The 12,755-nt window shown below is 37.9% G+C and overlaps 1 protein-coding gene across 2 annotated transcripts in view; it reads right to left on the bottom strand.

Moving 5' to 3' along the window:
* ZFAT (zinc finger and AT-hook domain containing) overlaps nucleotides 1-11,312 on the bottom strand; it is a 138,851-nt gene extending 127,539 nt beyond the window's left edge. For both annotated transcript variants that reach the window (XM_078784881.1, XM_078784880.1), the window contains exons 1-2: nucleotides 11,130-11,312; nucleotides 2,325-2,498 (exon numbers count right to left, since the gene is read on the bottom strand). In XM_078784881.1, coding sequence (XP_078641007.1) covers nucleotides 2,325-2,498; nucleotides 11,130-11,148 — 193 coding nt within the window. In that variant the 5' untranslated portion in view covers nucleotides 11,149-11,312. The remainder of the gene's footprint in view (nucleotides 1-2,324; nucleotides 2,499-11,129) is intronic.
* Between the last annotated feature and the right edge of the window lie 1,443 nt (nucleotides 11,313-12,755).

Below are 12,755 nucleotides of genomic sequence, written 5' to 3'. Positions count from 1 at the left end.
GAGAGAAAGCTCAATATAAGAGAACAGAGTGCAGGAGCAAAGCCGAAAGAGGGAAGTTTGGATATTGGACTCCGATGCCAAACTCTGTCAAAGGTTTTGAGATATCAAGGCCTACAACAAAGGATTCCCCAAAGTCTCTCAGAGAAGAGGCCCAGATATTTGTAATGTAAGAAAGGATATCACCGGTAGATCTTGCCTTGCGAAAACCATAATGATGGTCAGATAGAAGACTGAGATTTAATTTACTTGAAGAAATGGGAATTGAGAAGACATTCATAGACTTCGGAAATAGTACAAGTCAGATTAATAGGATGGTAGTTGGAAGGGTTTGAACGATCACCCTTCTTTAAAATAGGCTGTTTCCAGGAAAGAGGAAAAGTTTGGGTTTTTGAACAAAAGCGAAACAAACGAGCAAGCACGGGTGCAAGTTCTGGGACACACTCCTTCAAGACACGAGGAGGAATAAAAGAATAAAATAGAAGGTTGTATCACGGTACTTATGTTGAAGAACACAAAATGCAGGAAGAATATGATCTCTTGAAGTCACACATGGTTATTGTTGTTGATGTTATTGTTGTTGTAGGGTATGGGGAAAAAAAGGACAGAATGATTCATAAAACCTGAACTATATAGGCCCATCACAATTCGTGTTTTTCAACAAAGTCAACATTCGTTGCCTTGATCAAATTAAATTGAGTGCAAAATACTTCTGAAGGTTATGATGGCTAGCTTTAGGTCTTGTAAAAACCCAGGTATTAGCCGAGCCCAGGCATCAAAGACTGCACTGTGAATGTATGTACCGAATCAGAGAACAGATTTCTGCTTGCACGTGGCAGCCAGCCACAGACAAACTAACTTCGCTCAGTGATGTATAATTCAACAAGTCAAGTCCCATCAGCTCAAGCTACCACGGAGAAGTCACATTGCACTAATATTCATTGGGATTGGGAACAACACATGCTAGTTAGTCCTTTTTACAAGTGTATGATCCTGCACAACCACCAATTGCATGCACATTGCACATGTGTTCAGTCACTTTACATACGAGGCTGTGGCGCTGGCTCTCTAGCCGTCGAGCTCTTCAATGTATTAATGATACGTGCAATGAAAATGTATCTAAATTGAACCCAGGTGTGATGCTCTCTCCATCCACTGAGAGGCGTCTATAAGAACTCGGACGGCCATCGCTCCGAGACACTCCTGTGACATTTATTATATGACATGTAGAACTCGAAAGGTGCGTATACTTAGATAATCTAGGCTTGCTTGAATTGATTGATATAATTACTGAACTATCTCCATGATTCCATGATTCTGATATATTGCATGATTGTACTTTTACAGGATGTGCCAGAGATCAAATTGTCATTAAACCGACCATCAGGTCAAAGTTGTGGAACTCACTTTCATTACAATACATATCCAGACTTTGCTAGCCAAAACTACTCACTGTACTGATGATGTGGATAATAGAATAACCTTCACAAGTTGGGGATGAGCATGCTTTGTGTTTTATCAGGACGAACAATTTTAAGGGAGGCAACTTTTAAGCCAGCCATGTTCTGAGGGCCTTTCACTCACTCACCGCAGGCAGGTTGGTGGTCTTTCTGTCTTCTACCGACTCCTCTCCGGCCTTGCTCCCCCAGCTCTCTCTGTGCTCTCTCCCCCAAATATTCCTACAGGTCGCACAAGATCTGCCAGCAACCCTCTTATGCCAAAACTGCCAAAATCTAGGCTCTCTGCTCACCTTCACTCTTTCATTCCCCTTTTCTCCCGCCTCTGGAACAAACTCCCCCACTCCCTTCAATCCCACTCCTCCCCCCAGGTCTTTAAAACAGCTGTTCACCACCATCTCTTATCTTCCCCCATCCAAAACCTTCATCTTGTCTCCCCCGCTAATTCACCCCAGATCCACTTTTTTGAAATTCCAACTTCTTTCCTGGAAGTCCTTGTAGTGTCCATATGTTTTATACCTCTTCCACCTCCACCAAAAACCCTCTCCCTCCCACAGTTCTCTCGAGGTCCCTGCTCTCAAACGTTGTGTTTGTATCCTTCCTCCTCTCTCCCCATATTGTCTACCGCTCCCCTTATTTTGTGTTTTATGTGTCGGTTTGACTTTTTGTGTGATTAATGTTAGCTCTTTCACGAGCCTCGATCTTGTATACAAAAAAACAACAAAAAAAGCCATTCCAATTTTAGTAGCCACATGGATCACCTGGTGGCCACAATCTGTTGTGGTCCGTCGGCATTTTTGGTGAACATGGGCTCCTGGATCACCATTTATTTTGAACAATGTACCAACTTGTAGAGGTTCGCTCTCTTACCTTCATTACAATCAACCACAGGATCTTCTTGGGTTTCTGTGAGGGGTCGCAGAAGAACAACAAGGTCGCTCACTTCCTCTGCTTGATCAGCATGTTGACATACCACATGGGCAGAAAGTCGAGCTTTGTTGGTTGAGAAAAGGTTGCAGAGCCGGCACATGAAGATGCCAATTTCTGTCAAAGAACACAAAACATACATTGCAGAGGTAAGCCGAGAATGTGGTACTATGCCAGAAATTTTCCAATCATCCCCCAGCATGCACCTGAGTGAGACATTGTGTAAAAATAAAAATAAAATCTCCACAGCAAAGAGAATGGAAAATTCCATTTACATGATAGCCTGTGACAAATGAAGAAGAAAATTGTCAAAAATATTTTGAAGTATAAAAACATCTAAGAAATGCCATGAATGACACAACAGACAAAAGAAGAATAAGAATAAGAGGGAAGTAACTCACAAACAGCCTTGCAATTGCAAACCACGTTTTGTAGTTGTTCGTCCAAAGTCCTCAGGGTGTTGCAAATAGACTCTATGATTAGTTGTATCTACCTCATTTGTCGTGTGTTCCTAGGGAAAACTTCCTTGCACCCTAGTTTGCATTTTCCTTTTTTAAAATGAATAATTGCAAATCATTTTTCCGCTTATGGAAACCAAACAATTCATTATTGTACAAACAAACACACCGATTAGGTTATATGGGTTTTTCAGATTTTCCAGACCTCTAATTAAAAAGAAGAGCAATTAAAACTTTTGTCTGTCCACGATGTGATCCGTAAAGTTTAAAGTTTAACGAGAAATGCAGTGAGGAGGGAGCGTACGCATGCACGCACAAACAAATGCACACTACCGTTAGACAAGACAGACACAGCCAATGAGCATGGGGGTGCCGTCACTTTCCCAGGGCATTCTGGGTAAGAGTGACCTCACAATGGTACCACCTTCCTCACCGCACTCAGAGGGGCATATCCTCCTCCCCATGGATGCCAATGATCGTCTGTGTTCTGAACCTTTAATTTAAATGCTGAGCATCAAGCAAGGAAGCAGCACACACCATTTTAAAAGTCTTTGGTATGACTCGGCCGAAATTTGAACCACTTACCACCCAGACTCAGATCGGACGCTCTAACCATTACACTACCAAGTCTGGGCACAGTTGTACTGCATCGTTTTGAGTTGTATATGAGTGAAACAGATGAATAAGCATGATGACAAGAAAAGCAATCGGGGCACTCTTTCAATGACCGTAAATAATTAATGCAACACGGATTGGGAAGTTTTATGCTCGGTATCATGCTCCTGGTTTCAGAACATAAAACTCAACTGCATGGAAAATACTAGAAATTACATTCAACAGTTTGTTGGTGACGGTGAAGAGTATCCACGCGCTGTTTCCAGTCACCAACAACTGGTTGTGTTAACTTATTCTGTAAAATCTGTATTGACAGATATTTAAAAAGAAAATATAGAAGAGTATCCAGAAAAGAGTGATTTATAAAATAAACAAGAAAGAGCAATCGGAGATTGCAGACCCTCACCAGGACGTGTTTTCAGTGGTCGTCGTTATTATTATTTTCTCCACCAATTTATCCCTAAATGATGCTCAAGATATTTCATCTTGATCGGATGACGTTTTGTACTTGTCGCATTATGACGTCATAATGGAGGCACCCATGACATCATCATTAACATATGTTATTCCACTTGGAGAGCTCTTTACAATGAGCCATGTCTCAATTTTTTCTATGCAGCACTTTCGGAGATATAGAGGTGCAATGTTTTCGTTTTTTTCCAAGATGACGGCCATACCACGTGACGTCATAATTATAATTACAAAATTCTGCAGGTGGTGTTGCACCTATGGTGAAAATTTCCTGTCAATCGGACCAACGGTTGCACAGAAAATCATATTTATTCTGTGCGGACAAACAAACAGACAAACAAGCAAACAAGCGGACTCAAATGCAATACCCTCTCCTCTGGCGAGGGTAATAAAGAATTGTATTCAAATTGATACTGCACAAATTGTCATTATTAGTGAATCCGTAAGAAATTATGTGGGATCAGAAATCGTATTCCAACTTAAATCCAGCATGTCTGCTTGTTTTACGCATGTAACGATACATAATGACTGAATTTCTGGTCTAACCAGGTATTTGAAAACAAGACCGAAAGTCTAACAGCGGCATAGTCAGGCTTGTTTTGATACTTTGGTTGAAGAGGATAGTATGACCTGGGTGGAGATACCAGTTAGCAAATAATGTAAGTGTTAAAATTTTTTTTAAGTACTCTGAGTCTCTAAGCTGTCTGTCACAATGGAAGGGAACAGATTGCATTGAGGCAATGGTTTATTCAATATGTTTCGAGTCAACAATGAACCAACCATACACCACTTCAATCCAGTAACTTAGCTGTCATGACAAAGGGATTGCAGTGTGATGACTATATTTACTATATCATTATTATTATTATTATCATCATATTTATTAACATTAGTACTATTATTATGAAGACGATATTACCGTATTAAGAAACCTGGGCTAATTTGTCCAAAGCGGCCTGAAGGTGACGCATGAAGGCATGAAGCCTAAGGCCTATACGTACTGTGTCGTTGGAAGACTAATAGAGCTAATGAAACTTTTTTGAAATACCAACTTCCTTCCTGGAAGTCCTTGCAGTGTCCTTGTGTTTTATACTTCTCCCACCCCTCCCCCCCATCCCACGCCTCCTCCCCCCAAGCCCTCCCACAGATCTCCCGATGTCCCTGCTCTCAAATGTTGTTTGTGTGCTTCCCCTTATCTCCCCATCTTGTCTACCGCTGCCCTTATTATATGTTTTGAGTGTGTTTTATTTTTTTGTGTGATAAATGTTAGCTCTTTCACGAGCCTCGATCCTGTATACAAAAAAAAAAAAGAAAAAAAAAAAAAAAGGCCCGTGACTCGTATTCTCCGTACTCTTATTCATAAGACATGGCTCGTAAAAAAATTCTTGTAGCCAGATCGGAATCAGGATCTTCACCGAAATCTAATCATTTCGTCCTTGTGACATACGTTACATCTCTGCCAAATTTCGACCGAATCCGTCCACAACCTTTTGAGAAATTTTGTTCACAAACTGACAAACCTTTGGTGGCAGAGCTAATGACACTTTAGAATAATTCTAAAGGGTAATTCTACCCACTCAGTAGAGCGCATACTCCCGCCGTGGGTTTAGTTGGAATAATACGTTTAGTTTAACATCCCCTCTCCCCAAAACAATAAATGAAAAAGAAAGTAGGCCCTAACTGTCAGAGAATTTATTTTGATATATCTCGGAATTAGAGGAGAAAAACATCATTTAAGAATAATAATAAAAGCTTTAATGCAGTAAAACAGAAAAAATCTTTCCCAAAAAAATTCATGGATCCAGAATAATATCCTGAGCTTCACCAAAAACTAATCAATTCTTCCTTATCCCAAGGGCAATCATCCCACCAACTTTCATCCAAATCCGTTCAGAACTTTTCCAGATATCTTGTTCACAAACACACGAACACACGAACATACGAACAAACAAACAAACACACACACACACACACACACACACACACACACACACACACACACACACACACACACACACACACACACACACACACACACACACACACACACACACACACACACACACACACACACACGATCGAATGCGTTACTCCCTGGTGGGAGTAATAAACCTGAAAGTCGCAGAGCCAGAACCAGAATTATTTATTTGGTCTGGGAAGCCCATGCGAGGTGTATTCTTCTTCAGCCTCTCACAACCCTGGGTGAATGTGATCTTTTTTTTTTAAATTGGAATTTTTCCAAATCTGTTTTATTCGTTTGTTAATATACCTCAGCCATTGACAAATCTGGAACTAAGTCTTTATAGGTTCATCAAATAATGACACTGCGAATGACATTCGCTGAGCTAAATGTTGATAGCTCTGCTGAGGTATAAATAAAAAAAAAAGATAAAACTCTTTTAAAGCATTATACGTATCAAATGATAGATTTTATGAAACGGGGAAACCTAATACACACTTTGGTGGTTTTAAAATGACAGAATATGTCTTTATTAGGAAAAAAAAATGAACATTGAGGGCAATGCTGCTAAAAAAAATACACCGCTCTAACGCATAACCACGAGTTTAAACTACATTTACAACAAATATGAAAACTATTTTAATATCACAATGTTAAATATAGAATATATAGAAGATAATGTTTAAAAAAAAATTAGCCCTATCTTCCAATGGTAAAAATAGTCCTTCAAAAAATTCCTGGATCGGGAATAATATCCTGAGCTTCACCAAAAACTAATCAATTCTTCCTTATCCCAAGGGCAATCATCCCACCAACTTTCATCCAAATCCGTTCAGAACTTTTCCAGATATCTTGTTCACGAACACACCACACACCACACACCACACACCACACACCACACACACACACACACACACACACACACACACACACACACACACACACACACGAGTGAATGCATTACTCCCTGGCGGGAGTAATTACCCTTTAAAATTACCCTTTGGAATTACCCTTTAGAATTACACTTTAGAATTACACTTTAGAATTACACTTTAGAATTACACTTTAGAATTACACTTTCGAATTACACTTTCGAATTACACTTTAGAATTACCCTTTAGAATTACACTTTGGAATTACACTTTGGAATTACACTTTAGAATTACACTTTAGAATTACACTTTAGAATTACACTTTAGAATTACACTTTAGAATTACACTTTAGAATTACACTTTAGAATTACACTTTAGAATTACACTTCAGAATTACACTTTAGAATTACACTTTAGAATTACACTTTAGAATTACACTTTAGAATTACACTTTAGAATTACACTTTAGAATTACACTTTAGAATTACACTTTAGAATTACACTTTAGAATTACACTTTAGAATTACCCTTTAGAATTACACTTTAGAATTACCCTTTAGAATTACCCTTTAGAATTACCCTTTAGAATTACCCTTTAGAATTACCCTTTAGAATTACCCTTTAGAATTACACTTTAGAATTACCCTTTAGAATTACCCTTTAGAATTACACTTTAGAATTACCCTTTAGAATTACCCTTTAGAATTACCCTTTAGAATTACCCTTTAGAATTACCCTTTAGAATTACCCTTTAGAATTACCCTTTAGAATTACCCTTTAGAATTACACTTTGGAATTACACTTTGGAATTACACTTTGGAATTACACTTTAGAATTACACTTTAGAATTACACTTTAGAATTACCCTTTAGAATTACACTTTAGAATTACCCTTTAGAATTACCCTTTAGAATTACACTTTGGAATTACACTTTAGAATTACCCTTTAGAATTACACTTTAGAATTACCCTTTAGAATTACCCTTTAGAATTACACTTTAGAATTACACTTTAGAATTACACTTTAGAATTACCCTTTGGAATTACCCTTTGGAATTACCCTTTAGAATTACCCTTTAGAATTACCCTTTAGAATTACCCTTTAGAATTACCCTTTAGAATTACACTTTAGAATTACCCTTTAGAATTACCCTTTAGAATTACCCTTTAGAATTACACTTTAGAATTACCCTTTAGAATTACCCTTTAGAATTACCCTTTAGAATTACCCTTTAGAATTACCCTTTAGAATTACCCTTTAGAATTACCCTTTAGAATTACCCTTTAGAATTAACCTTTAGAATTACCCTTTAGAATTACCCTTTAGAATTACCCTTTAGAATTACCCTTTAGAATTACCCTTTGGAATTACCCTTTGGAATTACACTTTAGAATTACACTTTAGAATTACCCTTTAGAATTACACTTTCGAATTACACTTTAGAATTACACTTTCGAATTACACTTTAGAATTACACTTTAGAATTACCCTTTAGAATTACACTTTGGAATTACACTTTGGAATTACCCTTTAGAATTACACTTTAGAATTACCCTTTAGAATTACACTTTAGAATTACACTTTAGAATTACACTTTAGAATTACCCTTTAGAATTACCCTTTAGAATTACCCTTTAGAATTACCCTTTAGAATTACCCTTTAGAATTACCCTTTAGAATTACACTTTAGAATTACCCTTTAGAATTACCCTTTAGAATTACCCTTTAGAATTACACTTTAGAATTACCCTTTAGAATTACCCTTTAGAATTACCCTTTAGAATTACCCTTTAGAATTACCCTTTAGAATTACCCTTTAGAATTACCCTTTAGAATTAACCTTTAGAATTACCCTTTATAATTACCCTTTATAATTACCCTTTAGAATTACCCTTTAGAATTACACTTTAGAATTACACTTTAGAATTACCCTTTAGAATTACCCTTTAGAATTACCCTTTAGAATTACCCTTTAGAATTACCCTTTAGAATTACCCTTTAGAATTACCCTTTAGAATTACCCTTTAGAATTACCCTTTAGAATTACCCTTTAGAATTACACTTTAGAATTACACTTTAGAATTACCCTTTAGAATTACCCTTTAGAATTACCCTTTAGAATTACCCTTTAGAATTACCCTTTAGAATTACCCTTTAGAATTACCCTTTAGAATTACCCTTTAGAATTACCCTTTAGAATTACCCTTTAGAATTACCCTTTAGAATTACCCTTTAGAATTACCCTTTAGAATTACCCTTTAGAATTACCCTTTAGAATTACCCTTTATAATTACCCTTTAGAATTACACTTTAGAATTACACTTTAGAATTACCCTTTAGAATTACCCTTTAGAATTACCCTTTAGAATTACCCTTTAGAATTACATTTTAGAATTACCTTTAGAATTACCCTTTAGAATTACACTTTAGAATTACACTTTCGAATTACATTTTAGAATTACCTTTAGAATTACCCTTTATAATTACCCTTTATAATTACCCTTTAGAATTACACTTTAGAATTACACTTTAGAATTACCCTTTAGAATTACCCTTTAGAATTACCCTTTAGAATTACCCTTTAGAATTACCCTTTAGAATTACCCTTTAGAATTACCCTTTAGAATTACCCTTTAGAATTACCCTTTAGAATTACCCTTTAGAATTACCCTTTAGAATTACCCTTTAGAATTACCCTTTAGAATTACCCTTTAGAATTACACTTTAGAATTACCCTTTAGAATTACCCTTTAGAATTACCCTTTAGAATTACCCTTTAGAATTACCCTTTAGAATTACATTTTAGAATTACCTTTAGAATTACCCTTTATAATTACCCTTTATAATTACCCTTTAGAATTACACTTTCGAATTACATTTTAGAATTACCTTTAGAATTACCCTTTAGAATTACCCTTTAGAATTACCCTTTAGAATTACCCTTTAGAATTACCCTTTAGAATTACACTTTCGAATTACATTTTAGAATTACCTTTAGAATTACCCTTTATAATTACCCTTTATAATTACCCTTTAGAATTACACTTTAGAATTACACTTTAGAATTACCCTTTAGAATTACCCTTTAGAATTACCCTTTAGAATTACCCTTTAGAATTACCCTTTAGAATTACCCTTTAGAATTACCCTTTAGAATTACCCTTTAGAATTACCCTTTAGAATTACCCTTTAGAATTACCCTTTAGAATTACCCTTTAGAATTACCCTTTAGAATTACCTTTAGAATTACCCTTTATAATTACCCTTTAGAATTACCCTTTAGAATTACCCTTTAGAATTACCCTTTAGAATTACCCTTTAGAATTACATTTTAGAATTACCTTTAGAATTACCTTTTAGAATTACACTTTAGAATTACACTTTCGAATTAACCTTTAGAATTACCCTTTAGAATTACCCTTTAGAATTACCCTTTAGAATTACCCTTTAGAATTACCCTTTAGAATTACACTTTAGAATTACCCTTTAGAATTACCCTTTAGAATTACCCTTTAGAATTACCCTTTAGAATTACCCTTTCGAATTACTCTTTCGTTTAGAACGCTTAAGAAATCAACACGGTGGAAAAGAAAGGTTCTTCTTCATTTTTGATGGACAGATGGACGGATAGACGGATGGATATGGCCAAATATTGAAGCAGCGTCACCGCTTAAAAATGGAACATGACAGACATAGGTTGTTTTTGACCGTCAACAACTAAACCTTCATTGCAACTTGTTTACAAACGTTTTTTATTTTTGTATACATAGTTGAGGCTCGTGGAAAAGCTAGTACACCAAACAGATCAGGACGCAACAGACAAAAGCAGGAGGCACAGCACGCATGCGTGGGACAAGATGGCCACAGAAGGAAACTCCAAGGAGGGAAAACTGGAAAACTGGATGGAGGAGGGATTTGGGACTTGGGTTAACGAGGGTAGAAAATATCATGGTTTCGGATTGGGGACGATCTGAGATGGTGGTGAAGAGAGGAAATTGTGAAATTGTTCAGGGTGCTGGCGATAACTTGCCTCCTCTTCGCTTAAACATGACGTCAATATAAGATATCGTGAGAACGTGCTCGGAGAGCCTTAATTTGCCGACAAATCCACGATTTACCCAAACATCCTGTTCACCCTGTGCGGGTGTAATTTTTCACAGCCTGAACCCAAAAAGCGCCGCTCACTGATCGAAATGTCCGAGCACATCGTCCGATTGCGAGTTGCGAGGACGACGTTCGACATGGGGAAACAAAGCGTCACTCGGCGTGCAGCATCACGCACGGTTACCGAACGAGTGAAAGTGCCGTCGGGCAGCGGCGAGCAGCTTTACCAAGACGTGACAAACATCGGTGCTTCGCGTTCCGCTTACCAGAGGTGTCCGTCTCCATGCCGCCGTTGCTTTTTGGCTTCAGGTAAATATTTTGAAAAAATAAACGCTTGAAAATAAACGAAGCAAAGGGCGAGAGACGGGCCAGTGCGGCCTAGCTCGGCTGGCTTGACGAATCCGCAACGGCTAGAAACAACATGGCGCCGAAAGCCCAAATCTCGCGACATTTCACGTCGTCTCGGGAAGAATTTCCTGCAGTTGGTTTTGCAAGTGTATTTTAATTCGGGTTGTTTGCACACGCGAGGCTTTGTATACATTGCGCAATCTATCTGATGGTTTAGACTTTCTTTTTTTTTTAGCGCAAAGTAAACAAGGAAGTAATGAAGTCGGAAATGGACCACGGCGAAGCCGATGAGCGGCATTTCTACCACAACGTGTCGTTCGTGAAGAGTAAGCGAGCTGTCGCCGGCATCATGGTCAATAATTCCAAATTCATTCGAGAACCGACAGTCCACAGAGGGACGATATCAACGGCACAGACGCGCCCTCAGCCAATGATGCTGCCGCAGCCTTCTGCTGTATACGGAAGAAGAAGAAGACCAAAGTGCAGGCGGGAGGCTTTTTATCAAGAAGATGAAGAAGAGGAATGGGAGGTCATTTGGCCCTACGTGCATACGTCGTATCCAATCCGCATTACGAGTTATCAATGTCATCGTCTTACCAGTTCTAACCCTATTTTCACTCGCAACTACATCCAAGTTAGGATGTTACTTTTTATAAAAGTATTGACTTGCGTGCTCTTAACCCCGAAGCAGGTGACTCAGCCAGCACACCGGCACACAATGGCCTGCCACTCTCGAGAGGTGCCATTGCATTGCATCTTCAATCCACACGGTCTAAATGCAGAGGATGCAAGATGTAAATAAGTATTTGCAAATTTGCCATGCTTTAAATTTGCCATGCTTTAAATTTGCCATGCTTTAAATTTGCCATGCTTGTTGTGGCTCAGCACAACCGTGTCCTCACCGGGCACTAATTACCTCCACCACCGAAGGTGGATGGATGGAGGTTATGTTGTCACCCTTGTCTGTTTGTTTGGCTGTCTGTGAACAGGATATCTCAAAAACCTTTGGACGGATTCGAACGAAATTTGGTGTAGAGTTTTAATAGGTGGCACAGACGAAATGATCGATTTTGGTGAAAATCCGGATCCGGATCTGGATCTGAGAATTTCTTCAATGATTTTTCATTGTGGACGGATTAGGAGGAAACTTGGTGAACAGGTTGGGTGTGTGACAAGGACAAATCGATTCGATCTTGGTGAAGATCTGAATATGGATTCGGATACGAGAATTATTTAATTTTTATAAGTGTTTCTTCACCATTTATTGATCAATGATAATGCCAAAAACGATATATAGCAGGATATTTCAAAAGGTGGTGGATGAGTTGGAACAAGCAGATTACATTTTGGTTCATGTCGGATCCAGATCTGACCTATCAATGGGAGACAAAACGTAAACTGTTCACCCTGGCGGGTGTATGTATGCTGTCTCCCAAATGTTCTAGTTGTGCAATGTTGTTGAAATTGAAGAGGTTGAAGTCACAGTTTAGTATATTCCAGTGCTTCTATAAGTGTACCCTCTACGAGCTGAGAATATTTAATTC

Source organism: Myxine glutinosa, chromosome 9, assembly GCF_964187855.1.
Source record: "Myxine glutinosa chromosome 9, kmMyxGlut1.1, whole genome shotgun sequence".
NCBI classification, from domain to species: domain Eukaryota; kingdom Metazoa; phylum Chordata; class Myxini; order Myxiniformes; family Myxinidae; genus Myxine; species Myxine glutinosa.
Note: the sequence above shows the minus strand (reverse complement) of the source record. Positions and strands in the feature narration are given on the sequence as shown.